The following is a 13,165-nucleotide window of genomic DNA, read 5'->3' on the forward strand; positions in this document are numbered from 1 at the left end:
AGCAAGAATACCTCCAAGGTGAAGAGCACATTTTGTAATCTTTTTCTTTATATCCTTAAGAACAGACAGGACATTCATTACTCAGAAATAGATATAGATATAGATAGATAGATAGATAGATAGATAGATAGATAGATAGATAGATAGAGGAGGCTCCTGGGAGGATATGTGGGTGACTCTAGCTGAGACTCCTAGCAGCGATGGACATGAATAGCAAAATGCCCACTTCCTAGCCAGGCTGGACTTTCAATGGAGGGAAGGGGTACCAACCCACCCACATGCTTTTGATCTAAAATTCACCCTGCCTACAAGATGTGCAGGGATAAAGATGGAGCAGAGATTGAGAGAATGGCCAATCAATGACTGACACAACCTGAGACATACCCCATAGGTGAGAGCCAACCACTAACTATTAATGATATTGTCTTAGGCTTGCAAACAGAAGTCTACCATAGTTATCCTCTGAGAAATTCCATCCTGCAGAAAATTGAAATAGGTGCTTAGACCCACAGTGAAACATTAGGCAGAGCTTGGGGAACCTTGTGTAAGAGTCAAGGGGGAAGGATAGAAGGATCCAGAAGGGACAGGAACTCCACAAGAAGACCAAGAGAGTCAATTAACCTAGGCCCATGGGGGCTTACAGAGACTAAAGCACCAACCAAAGAGCAGGCATGCACTGGACCTAGGCCCTGACACATATGTAACTTATGGGCAGCTTGATCTTCATATGGGTTCCCTAGCAAGTGGAACAGGACTTATCTTTGACACAGACTCTGCTACCTGCTTTTCCCTAGCTGGGCTGCCTTATCTGGTCTCAGTAGAAGAGTATGCACTTAGTCCTGATGTGACTGGCATGTGCTGGCATGAGTTGGTATGGTGGGAGGTCCACTTTTCTGAGGAGAACGGGAAGAGGGAAGGAGAGGAGAAGGTGGGAAGATGGGGCCAGAAGGAGAGGAGGGAAGGGGGCTACATTTGGCACGTAAATGAATAAATAAAATAACAAAAATTGATAAGAAAGAAAGAAAGAAAGAAAGAAAGAAAGAAAGAAAGAAAGAAAGAAAGAAAGATTTATGCCATGTCTGACTTTCAACATCAATTGGATCTTTAATAATCTCTGAGAATCTTTCCATCTAAATTGGGAAAGCTCCTTCTCTTATTTGTCCCAGAACAAATCATGCCCTTAATGTCTCAACCCCTCCCCCGATCTGACTACTTTATAATTCACTCAGAAAGCGAATTACTGAGGGCTGTGTTGTGTCCTTAGGATTAGCCCTTCTTGGTGCTTATGAACTAGGTCAGTCATTCACAATTTATTTTTCCATTTCACCTTTTGGCAGGATTTGATACATTCTCATCAGTAAAAGTGTTCATGAACACAAAAATTCTCTGCTTTGGACCCATACCTCCTCTGTGGTACCATTGAAGAGTAGGCAAACGTGGTTTTAAAAACTTTCAGTTGACCGGAATGTGGCTCTATGCTCCCCACTACTCTGCCTCCTCTAGAGATATCCTAATGTTCTCCACTTTCCCTCCACCACCACAATGTTTATAATGTAGATAATAGCTGGCCTGGGTTACCAACCAGCTTCCCAGTTTCTGGGACTTCCAACACTAAATGCTCCCCTTCTGCTTTTAACTTCTGATTAAAAACAAAACAAAACAAACAAACAAACAAACAAAAACTTTAGGAGAAGTTTGACAAAGTTCAACCAGGAAAAGAATGGCTGTACAGTGGGAAGCCTTCAGAACCAGAAGAGACAGAGACACTGGATCTGGTGTCATCACTTCCTATCTGGTACACCACACCTGGGACAGAAAGGTTGACCATTGTTGGAGAATAGAGTATACCCAATTGCTAACTGAGCTCGTGCCAAGTGTATAATCATGAACCTCAAATGAGCATCTAATTAATGCAATGGATACTTCAATAGGAAAGTCAGATTTCACCCTAAGAGACAGTTAGGGTGAAATTACTTGACAGTTTTTGTCAAGTAATAAATCTTCATTACCTTGCAGTGATCTCAGCTCATATATTGTAAATAATAGAGGTGCTATCACATCATTTATCTCATCTTAACCCTTTGCTCCAAAAAGTTCTTTGTATCTTTGGTCATATTTCTTATTTTGCTTTTAATCCTTACTTTTACTTCCATCTTTGGCTACTGCTCCATTTTGATCACTGTTCACTGGAAGACACCTAAAATGGCGGTTATAGTTACCCTCTCCCTTTCTCCTATCGTAGTGTCTGTGGTAGTTGGGTTGTCATCAAGGGCAGCAAAGAAATGATGTTTACTGGAGCTTCGTAATGACTTCCCCCTTGCCAAACCCAGTAGTGAGTCTTCAGTTTCAGCTCACTGGAATGTCCCTTACCATTGTATCACTGTTTCTTTCTTGAAATAACTTTATTTTTATTCTGGAATACCGAAAGATATTTCGGCTTACACCTTGTTTTCACGATCTACCATTTTCTTTTTCCATCCTCAGCTATTTTGGGACCACTGAATGTGCCAGGGTCCATTGCCTGGCTTTCTTATCTGTCGTTAGTTACTGGTCCAATTATATGCCATATTTGAGCAAATGTGAATATTAAGTATTACCATTTTGAATATCAAATACTGTGAGTAGATTTCAAATTCATATTTCCTGCCCATTTTACCTTTCCTCTCAACTACCATTACCATCAGCGGCTACTACTATTGCTATTCACACACATGTGAACACACACACAAACACACACACTTTAATACTTAGAAAAGATGTCCATTGAAATGTATAATAAACACCCTACTTTAAATGGCTATTGATTCCTCCCATCTTTCAGTGATTGGCTAGAGGGTCAGTAGTCTCTTGTCAACTCTTCCCATGTTTTGAACTGTACATCAGTTCAGTATTGCAGTGTGTTAAGCACACACATATTAATCACACAGAAGATGAATTTTATGGATACTGGCTGCATATCGCTCTTGGATGGAGAGGTGGAGGCAGGAAGACTTGTAGATAGAATGCTCTGCTTGGCTCTAGTTACCTATTAGGATGAAATGAGCTGTGACAGACAGCACATTCCCCCTCCTTGCACATTCCCCCACTGAGAGCCATTTCAATTTCCTATGTTTTCCTTTTGAAACAAACTCCTACTCATTTTAGAGCTAAGACTTTTGATGATTGCTGCCACTCTATGACAGCCTTCAATTTCACAGGGCTCTAATCCATATGCAGTCACATTAACTATTTAGATGATTCTTCCTTTCCCCTACTCACCGTGGTCACTTGGGATGTCAGAATACAGATAGCAAAGGCTACTACTTCTGTGCTAGCTTTGGGACTTTGTGCCAAAGCTATCTTCCTTTGTCATCTTCCTTTGTCATCTGCCATCTTATTACCCACAAATGATTTTCCATTCACCTGACAAGTTTTTATTTCCTAGTACCTCCCTTATATCTATGATGCTGTTCATTGCTTCAAAGTTTAATAGAAAATGTGTGGTGTAGGTGTTCAAGGGACCAGCTTTCTGACCCCATTAGTTACTACCACTATCTCTGTGTCTTACGTGACTTACCATTAAATATTCTTATATACCTCTCAGAGTAGACATGACAATAATCATTTCAAACAATGTGTAGAAACACCTGGAAAATTATAAAGCTCATTGACAAATGGAAAATCTAGGCTGTGAATATAATTTGCTTTTAAAAACTTTATTTAACCTTTGCATCTGAATGTTTCTCATAAAACCTTTTATGAGAAAGATTTTATTTCTTATAAAATCTTTGATTTTTGAACAACTGGAAGGTCAGATACACTGGGTATTCCTTTTTTTCTCATTTTTTTTTTTACTTATTCACTTTACATCCTGATCTTAGCCCCCTCCTTCCTCTCCTCCTTGTCCCACCCTCCCATTGTCTTTACAATCCTCCCTGCACTTGTCTTCAGAAAAGGAATGAGACAACCCCTGCTACAATTGCTAGGGGACCCACACGAAGACCAAGCTGCCCATAAGCTACATACGTGTAGGAAGTGTTCCATTTTAATAGGACAGTGATTAGCTGATGCCAAGAGGTGGAAGGCACTGAACCAGAGCTTGTGGCTGATGCACCTTTTCAGTAACTCACACCTGGCCTCTTCTTGCATTTGGTTTTCATTCACCCTGATCTACATTTTGCATACCCTTTCTGCAGACAATAATTTTACAGCACTAATGACAGAGCTCAGTGTTAAAAGTAAGAATTGGGTTAACTCCAAACTGCCCCCAGATCACCAGCTAGTTGTGCTGGTTTGAATCTTATAATGTTGGATGGATTTTATTATGCTTGTTAATTATCTGTAGCAATTTTCCTTTGTTAAATGGGTAAAATATTCCCATATAAAGCAGTCAAACGCAAACCAGAAATGACAGGGCCTAGAACATTTTGTGTCTTGAAGAATAAAGGTGACAAACATCTATAAATCTAAGCAGATGAACCCGAGCAGGGCGGCCATTGGTAGAGTGCTCGCTAGCCTGCACAAGGTGCTGGGCTCAGTCTTCAACACTCTAACAAATAAAAACTTCAAAGTGCCTTTGTCTAGCAGAATTAAGCCATATTTTCATGTCTAAACACTAGAGTTGAATGCGGAAAATTGCAAACCACCATGACAGGTTATTTCATCCAGATGTCGATACGACAGTACATATGAGACATGCAATTCATGAGGTTTCCCTTTAGAGTTCATCACTGAAGACTTGAAATTACAGCATCTATGCCTCATCTCTCATGTGCATTCGTGTAAAATAACAGTAGAAGCGTGGATACATTTGATCTTAAATGTCAATGATACAAAATGAAGTATATCTTCAGGAAGAATGAAAAGAGAAAAATGTGAGCTAACAGCTTCTTGAGCTATATGCATTGTGGGTTATTGGCTGGCCCCTGGCTCTACCTGAGCGTGCTTACTCAATCTTAGGGTAAGAATATTGTGTGTGTGTGTGTGTGTGTGTGTGTGTGTGTGTGTGTGTGTGTTTAGGCCACAGGCTAATCTCTGGTATCATTCTTTAAGTGCCATGCACTTTTGCTTGGATGGTCTCCCAGTGATTTGGAACCCTTCCAAATGGAATAGGCTGGCTCACCAACAAGCCCCAGCGATCTGTCTGTCTTTCCCTTCTCAGCTGAGTTTACAAATGCACACGACCTTGTTTTTGACTGGTGTGAGTTCTGGGGGCCTAATTCAGGTCCTTGTGCTTACAAAGCAAGCACTTTGCCATCAGAGCAATCCTCTCAGTGCCTAAATCCAGAGAATCTCTGCACAAACATCACTAAAGATGGTGCACTTCGCTTTGATGCTGTATTGAAGTTTGGATTTCAAATGGGAAGTTGCCATTATTATGCTGTGGATTTTAAGTTCATACGCTTGGCTCATTGGATCCTGATTCTAACTTTATAACCAAGTGCTATTCCTATGCTTGTCACTGAGTACTTTTTAGTGGGTGGTAGATTCAGGCGGCATCCATGTAGCCTTGAAGTGTCTCCACCTGTCTTCTTCCACCTAGAGACAGACTGTCTCTGCCCTCATTCCTGACTCATTTATCCAGTATAAGCTTGGTATGTTTCAAGCCATGTTTACCATGGCATAAGAACGACTGGTCTACACAATGGAATTAATCGGCCATTCCTACACCTCTTCTTCACTTCAGAAACCCCTTTCTGCTTTCTCAGTTCTCTTTTTACACAGCTGTGGAGGAAAAACATTAAGAAGCACTTTACATTTTATATAATATGCATAACAAAACAGAAAGGAATAATTATATCTACTTTGTCTTTTTCTTGCTCTTGGTGGATGTTAATGCCGTAAGCATGCTAGTCTGTGTGGCAAGACTGCTGAATGTAAGTTAGTAACAGTGTTTGGTTTTTATTGACCCCTGTGTTTTACTGTTGGATTTAAATTATAATTAAATATTGACTCTTGATGTTATTTCATTTCATTACAAACAATTAAGAATGTTTAATTATTTTGAATATTGCTTATGGCTTAAGCAGAGGATGAATTGCTGCAACAACTAAAGCTAAGTTGTGGTTTGGGGATAAGAAGCTTCTAAGGAGGCATTTAATAACTCAATCTGAAAAAATATTGTAGATTTTATATGTCTTAAACAGTAACACTCCATGTGTACATGATATTTCCTCATTGGTCATGTAGACCTAGTCTTGTAAGCTAGTAAGAAAAAAATGAAACAAAAGGCCAGAGTAAAGAAGACAGGAAGGAAAGGATGCATTTTGAATGACAGCATTATGTAATGGACCATAATGTTGTAACATTATCTTGTCATGCCCGGGACATAACATTCTCTCCAACTAATCATAGTCATTTCATGAACTGGCCATCTTCACTCAAGCCTATAATTTGTATAGGCAGAGGTCATGCCTTTCTTGATGGTTGTAATCTCCAGCACAATGCTTGGCCTACAAAAATTGTAATTTATCTGTATCTATTGTATCCAATTCATGATGTCATTTTTATAGGTTTGACATTATTTTCTTTAAAGCAACTCACAAAAGTACAGAATGTGTGACTGCACAGAACTGTTTAATGGAATTTGGGTCAAGGATCTGATGTTACTGAAATAAGCTTAAATGTCAAACTTGAATATTTACCAAAGCCAGGTAATATTTTCTGTGCTCATTTCCAGCTTTGATTTCCTATTAAGTGACAAGGTGAAACTGTTTAAAGAATTGGTATCTCTCCAAATGGTTCCATGTCTACCCTGGCATAAAAATGACTTATCTACACAATGAAACCAATCTACTACAGCTGATTGGACCAGAAGTTTTTAAGTCAGGAAGAATGGGAGAGCAACTAGTTTCTTATACCAAAGTATTAGAGAGTGTCCACATGAAGATTAGCCCCTTAACTCCATTATCCAACAAATATCCACAACTCTGACCTTAGTCTTCTCCACAGACAACAAAGGTCAAAAAAAGAGAAGAGCATGAAGTGATAAAAAAAAAATAGACCTTGTTTACATGTTTGGAGTCTATTAATAATGCTTTAAAATAATTTAGAGTAAGTACTTGTTTGTTTCTGTCAACTTGACACACGCAAGAGTTATCTTGGAAGAGTGACCTCTGTTGAAAAAAAATCCCCCTACAGATTGTCTGTAGAGCCAGTCAGCTAACTCAGATGTACCACTCACACTTGCTAGCATGCCTGCCCTACAATAATGGACTGAAAGCCTCTGAAACTATGGAACAAAATAAATCTTTCTTCATTTAAGCTGTGTTTGTGATATGGTCTCAGCAGTAAAAGAAACTAACATAGTTCTTGTTTTCACAGTTATAGAATTCAGTGGGGGTGATGGGGGACTATAGAGAGTAGACAGATGTACTAACAGCAAATGATGTCAGTGAAAACCATGAGAAGGAAATCAAGGTAGGTTCATTAGCAGAGAACAACAGAGACAGATGGTAGAATAGCAAGGTGCAGGATACACATTGAAAGTAAGCGTGAAGAGGACTTTCTGTTGTCTCCAGTACTAGGTTTAAGAGAGAAATGATTCAGTTAGTCACTGGTGATTTGGAAGTGTTTTTGTTCCAAATATTCTGAATGTTTATACATCACCAATCATGTGCACTGCCCTTTCCAGATCTTGGCTATTACCAAACATCCAAGCAAGTGCTTTTAAGATATATATATATCTTAAAAGCACTTATATTTATATATATATAAATTATATATATAAATTATATATATATATAATTATATATTTATATATAATTATCATGTATTACAAATTTATTCAATTTGTATCCTGGCTGTAGTCCCCTGCCTCATCTCCTCCCAATCCCACTCTCCCTCCCTCTTCTCCCCCATGCCCCTCCCCCAGTCCACTGATATGGGAGCTTACCACAGAAGGCCTCTGAAAGACTCTACTGATTGAGGTGTTGAAGCAGAGGCTGAGATTCATAGCCAAACTTTAGGCAAAGTGCAATGACTCTTATGAAAGAAGGGAGAGATATAAAGACTTGGAGGGGACAGGAGCTCCAAAAGGAGACCAACTGAGCCCCCCCAAAAAAACAAAAAAAAAACCCTGAGCCTGGGAACCCTGCAGAGTCTGATACCCCAATCAAGGACAATGCATGGAGAGGACCTAAAACCCCACCTCAGATGTAGCCCAGTCTGATGTAGATGTAGACTCAGTCTTCAAGTGGGGTCCCTAGTATGGGGAACAGGGGCTTTCTCTGGCATGAGCTCAGTCACAGGCTCTCTGATCACCTCCCCCTGGGGGGTACAGCTTTGTCAGGCCACAGAGGAAGACAATGCAGCCAGTCATGATGAGACCTGATAGGTTAGGGTTATATAGAAGGGGAGGAGGACCTCCTGTACCAAGTGAGTGTTTTTAATAGACAATTGGATCAAGTTTGTGACTCAGGTCAGGCAATTGAGCTCATGATATACTTCCAGAAGTCACCAGAATATGGTGTATTTAAAACCACTGGGCTACAGGAAATCATCAAGGGAGTGTGGAGTACATAGAGAATGCTAAAAAGGGGTCCCAGAGCATGTCAACATTGATACCAAGAGGGTGGAAGAAAGACCCAGAAGAAAAGATGGGTAGGAGGCAGGAAGCAACTCCTAAGATTGGAGGAAAATCTAGACTGATAAGACCTGTGAACTTGGGGAAGAAAGCCAAAAAGGGTAAACATTGTCTAAAGCATTGATGACAAATGCTCCTCCAAAATGGAACCTGAGATTGACCATTGGGGTTTATAAGCCAGCATTTAAAACGCTGGCCTTGAAATATGCCAATAGCTTCCCTGAACACTTGAAACTTCCCTCAAGTATTTATTCTTTCTTGGATGACCTTAGTCTTGGCTTTCCCCCTCTGTTTTTTTGTTTGCTTGTTTGTTTGTTTTTCTTTTTGTTTTTTTGGGTTTTTTTTACATTCCCCCTTGTTCCTCTCTTTTTCTCTTAACTTTTAATTGTCATTTTTATGCCACAAAAGAGGTAACTACCCGTAAGACCACACAAGTTCTGTTTTCAAGAATACTCTGTTCAAGGCTGAGTATTTGCTACCAGAATTTCAGTGATACATGGAAGATTAGCATGTCCCTGCACAGGAATGACATGAAAATTTATGACGCACTCAATACTTAAAAAATGGTTAATTAAATAACAAAAGATGTCTGATCTTTGCTTCCTCGTATAACAATACTCAACTATTCATTCCTCGGGCCATTGTGTGACCAATTCTTACGTAAACGTATTGGGAGATAGGCATGGGGATAGCCGTTGTTTTTGTGCAAGAGTTACTTCCAGAAGCATTGCAATTGGAGCAGATGGGGTTGAAGGTATTCTTGTTTTAGGAGAGAAGATGCTGATATTTGGAAAGTGGTATTTGGCATAAACAACCTGGACCATCCGTCAGTCTTCATGCAGACCCGCTTTGTGAAAAACATCGTGCTACATCCCCGGTACAGCCGTGCCGTGGTGGACTACGACATCAGCATAGTGGAGCTGAGCGATGACATCAGCGAGACAAGCTACGTCAGACCTGTCTGCTTACCCAGCCCGGACGAGTTTCTAGAACCAGATACGTACTGCTACATCACCGGCTGGGGCCACATGGGCAACAAAAGTAAGCGAGGGTCATCTGCGATCGCCCACTGAGCTCAGAACTGAAAAGCGCTAGCGTTCTTTCTAGGCTTTGGCTGCGATTTCCCATTTCACTTGTAAAAACACCGCCACACAAGGTCAATGCTGAGGCTGCGTCCAATCGCAAACACAAACAATCAGTCAAGGCACATCAACCTGCCCACCTGAGATGCAAGCTCTAACACGCTTCCCTACACTTCTGACTCTTTCTCCAGGAAGCTACTACCAATGTCTTGGAGGTTCCATGCCAGGTCATACTTGCCGGACACCCTGCTAGAGGGAGCAAGGGTTCTGGCTCTCTCTTGGCGCAATTTCTCAGAGACTGTGTGGAATAATTAGGCAAGTCCATTGCTGCAGTTGGGATACATAATCACGTTTTCAATTCTGCCATTAGTTGGCTCTTATCTACACGTGCAGCACATCCTTCTATAAATAAGTGACATACATATCTAACTATTTAAATGGCTTAAACCAGGCTTTATAAAAAGTGACTTAAACACAAAACACATAGAAAAAAAAATTGCTACTTACGCTCAACCTCTCTAAAAGACATTTGCTTCTAGTTTGACGTATTTAAAGTTTAGGCTAAGAACCGAGTCGACAAAATTGTTGCACCAGCTTCAGGACAGGGCCATGCTTCTCTGAATGGGGCTGCATATTGGCCTCCTAGGATCTGGACAGTAACCATAAGAACTCCAGTCTAAAGGGACTTGTTTTCTTCTTGAAATTTAGTCAGACTGTTTGGGCTATGTTTCTTTTCTGTGTGATTTTTTTTTAAATGATGGGAAGTTAGTGTTTTTAGATATCAGTGACTCCTTCAAGATCGTCCTGTAAGAATTTGGAAGGCAATGCTGCCTGCTAATTCCACCATTCCTATACGTGTTGCTTTGTTTAAAAACCATGATTAGTACCGTAATGAAATGAGTGGACAATATTTCATAGGGTCCCTATTCGTAGTCTTTACAGAACAGCTACATAAACTTGCAGTCACGGGGTAGCAGGGAACACACCCGGCAGTCAGGGAACACCACTAAGAGCGTGCAAATGAATTCACCCTGGAGGCTCACACTGACCTTAGCCATCCCAGCCTCTTGCCTTCCCCACAAAGAATGAGATGATCCTGAACACACAAGATTGCTGCCCAGAGGTAAAGCACTGCGGCCCAGAAGATGCTGGTGGCAGGAGCCTCGGCTACCCCCGTGAGCGGCATGGTGTTGGCTGCTGTGCTCGGCCCTCCTCCTGACGCCTTGTTAAGCTCGCGCTACATCACATTTATTTTTCCCCAAATGACCATCATTATTAGCACTGCTTCCCCATCGCTGCTTCAAAGTACAGTCTGTATGGTTTTGAGGATGTGCGAGATTTATGATGTTTTGCTTGAAGACAGCCGCTATTATTCTTAAGAAACTTTAGGCAAGACAGAGACCGTATCTTCCATCTCTTGTAAGCAATAAATGATAATGCCTTTTTCAGATCTTTCTACGGCAGGTTTTCACTAATCCCAGAGAGGACAGATATGCTAGAGCTAGGAATGCTGCTCAAACCCCCTCTTCATGGTCATAGCTGATGTTTTTCCAGGGCACATGACAAGGGGAAATTACAAACCAGTGGCTCTCAACCTCCCTAATACTGTGACCCTTTAATACAGTTCCTCAGGTTGTGGTGACCCCCAATGACATATTTTGCTACAATTACTTCATAACTGTAATTTTGCTGTTATGAATATTAATGTGACTATCTGATATGAAGGATATCTGATATTCGACTCCCTTAAAAGGTCATCGGTTAACCCTCAAAGGGGTCGCAACCTACAGGTTGAGAATCTCTTATTTAACGTCGGCCTCATTAGGAAAATAAGGAGTATCACTAGATGATTGTTATCAAAATTTCCAAGCAGAAAATTTGGATTCCAAACAAGTCTTCCCCTTGAGATGATATCTAAGGGAAAAGATATGGTTCTGTAGGTGTTATGAAAATATTCCTGTAATATTTATTTTGTATTTTGCTGGCCACACCTTTGAGTCACCTGTATGCTGTTGCGTATTTTTCTTTGGTCTTCTGTTCAAATGCAGTGCCCTTTAAGCTGCAGGAGGGGGAGGTCCGTATTATTCCTCTGGAGCAGTGCCAGGCATACTTTGACATGAAGACCATCACCAGTCGGATGATATGTGCCGGCTATGAGTCCGGCACCGTGGACTCGTGCATGGTAAGCTACCTTTCAACTATGCAAGCCACCAGGATCCTCTGTGATTTTGGTGAGCTTCTGTAGCTGGTCATAAGTCAGGCGCTGTCTTAAGCTTGGGGGGGGGAGCACCAGAGGACATCATCAGGTATAACCATGACATCGGGACATACATTGGTGCCCCACCTCACATAGCGTGTGAAAAGACTTCCTTCTCCAATGAGAACACCCTGGCATTGCTTGATATCTTATGGCCCTCATATGATTAGTGTCCTATCGAATGTCACTGCTTTCAACCTCAGACAGGATTTATGGCCATAGAAATCTGCAAGCCACACCTCTTTGGCAATGAAGAAAAGGGTTTTATGTTTACTTAAACAATCATCAGATATTGTGCTGAACTGTCCCTGGGGTTCAAATGGGCACGTGCAGTAAGAAGCAGCCAGAGAGGCGCAGGGAGCCAGGCTGCTACAGTGCTGTGCCGCTGATTTGCTGATCAGGCTCCTCAGATGTTAGTATTAAACGGAGATAAACCATGCTTGTCATTAGCCCAACAGAATTAAATGCCATTTGTGATGGCTCACTTTAGAACATTGTGTACAACTGATTAATGGAGGGCTGTTCTAATTTCCCATTATGGGTACTTTCTACTTTTATAAGATCAGTTCAACTTAAAAAATAAAATAAAATTGTTGAGATAATCAGTTTTGATGCATAAAGGTGTTTTTTTTAATTTATGACATTTTGTTATATTCATGAAGTAACTAAGAGTCATTTGACCTCGTAACAAGACAGAAAATTCTCTTTGCAAACTACATCAATCCCTTTAAAGCTCAGAATCCATCATGTTTATTGGAAAGGTCTGCTGATAAGAGTGGAAAGCAGATGCCCTCTCCGGCTTACCACGAACACTTTGCTGAAAATTTCCAACTCAGTTAAAGCTGATTTAGGCACTATTGCAACCTGAGGGCAATAGCCCAACACCAGACCTCTGAAATCCCAGGACTAACATCAGTTGCTATTCCTCGCAGGGAGACAGTGGTGGGCCTCTGGTCTGTGAGCGACCCAGAGGACAGTGGACATTATTTGGTTTGACTTCGTGGGGCTCCGTCTGCTTTTCCAAAGTCCTGGGACCTGGAGTTTACAGCAATGTGTCTTACTTCGTTGAATGGATCCAAAGACAAATCTATATCCAGACCTTTCTCCAAAAGGAATTCCAAGGATAATCAGGGGCTTTGCCGGAAACCTCCAGCAAGAATGGCCCTCCTGACCGTGGAGATTGTCCTGCCAAGAGCTGCACAGGCAGGCAGGCTTTTCATGGCCAGGATGCTCAACGTTCACTGCAGGATCTCCTGCTGTTAG

The 13,165-nt window shown here is 41.2% G+C and overlaps 1 protein-coding gene across 2 annotated transcripts in view; it reads left to right on the top strand.

Annotated features, from left to right (window-relative positions):
- Positions 1-13,165, top strand: part of Corin (corin, serine peptidase) — a 208,065-nt gene extending 194,900 nt beyond the window's left edge. For both annotated transcript variants that reach the window (XM_055629339.1, XM_055629338.1), the window contains exons 20-22: positions 9,333-9,604; positions 11,694-11,827; positions 12,835-13,165. In XM_055629339.1, coding sequence (XP_055485314.1) covers positions 9,333-9,604; positions 11,694-11,827; positions 12,835-13,029 — 601 coding nt within the window. In that variant the 3' untranslated portion in view covers positions 13,030-13,165. The remainder of the gene's footprint in view (positions 1-9,332; positions 9,605-11,693; positions 11,828-12,834) is intronic.

This window comes from Psammomys obesus, unplaced genomic scaffold (assembly GCF_907164565.1).
Source record: "Psammomys obesus unplaced genomic scaffold, mPsaObe1.curated_primary_1811, whole genome shotgun sequence".
Taxonomy (NCBI): Eukaryota; Metazoa; Chordata; class Mammalia; order Rodentia; family Muridae; genus Psammomys; species Psammomys obesus.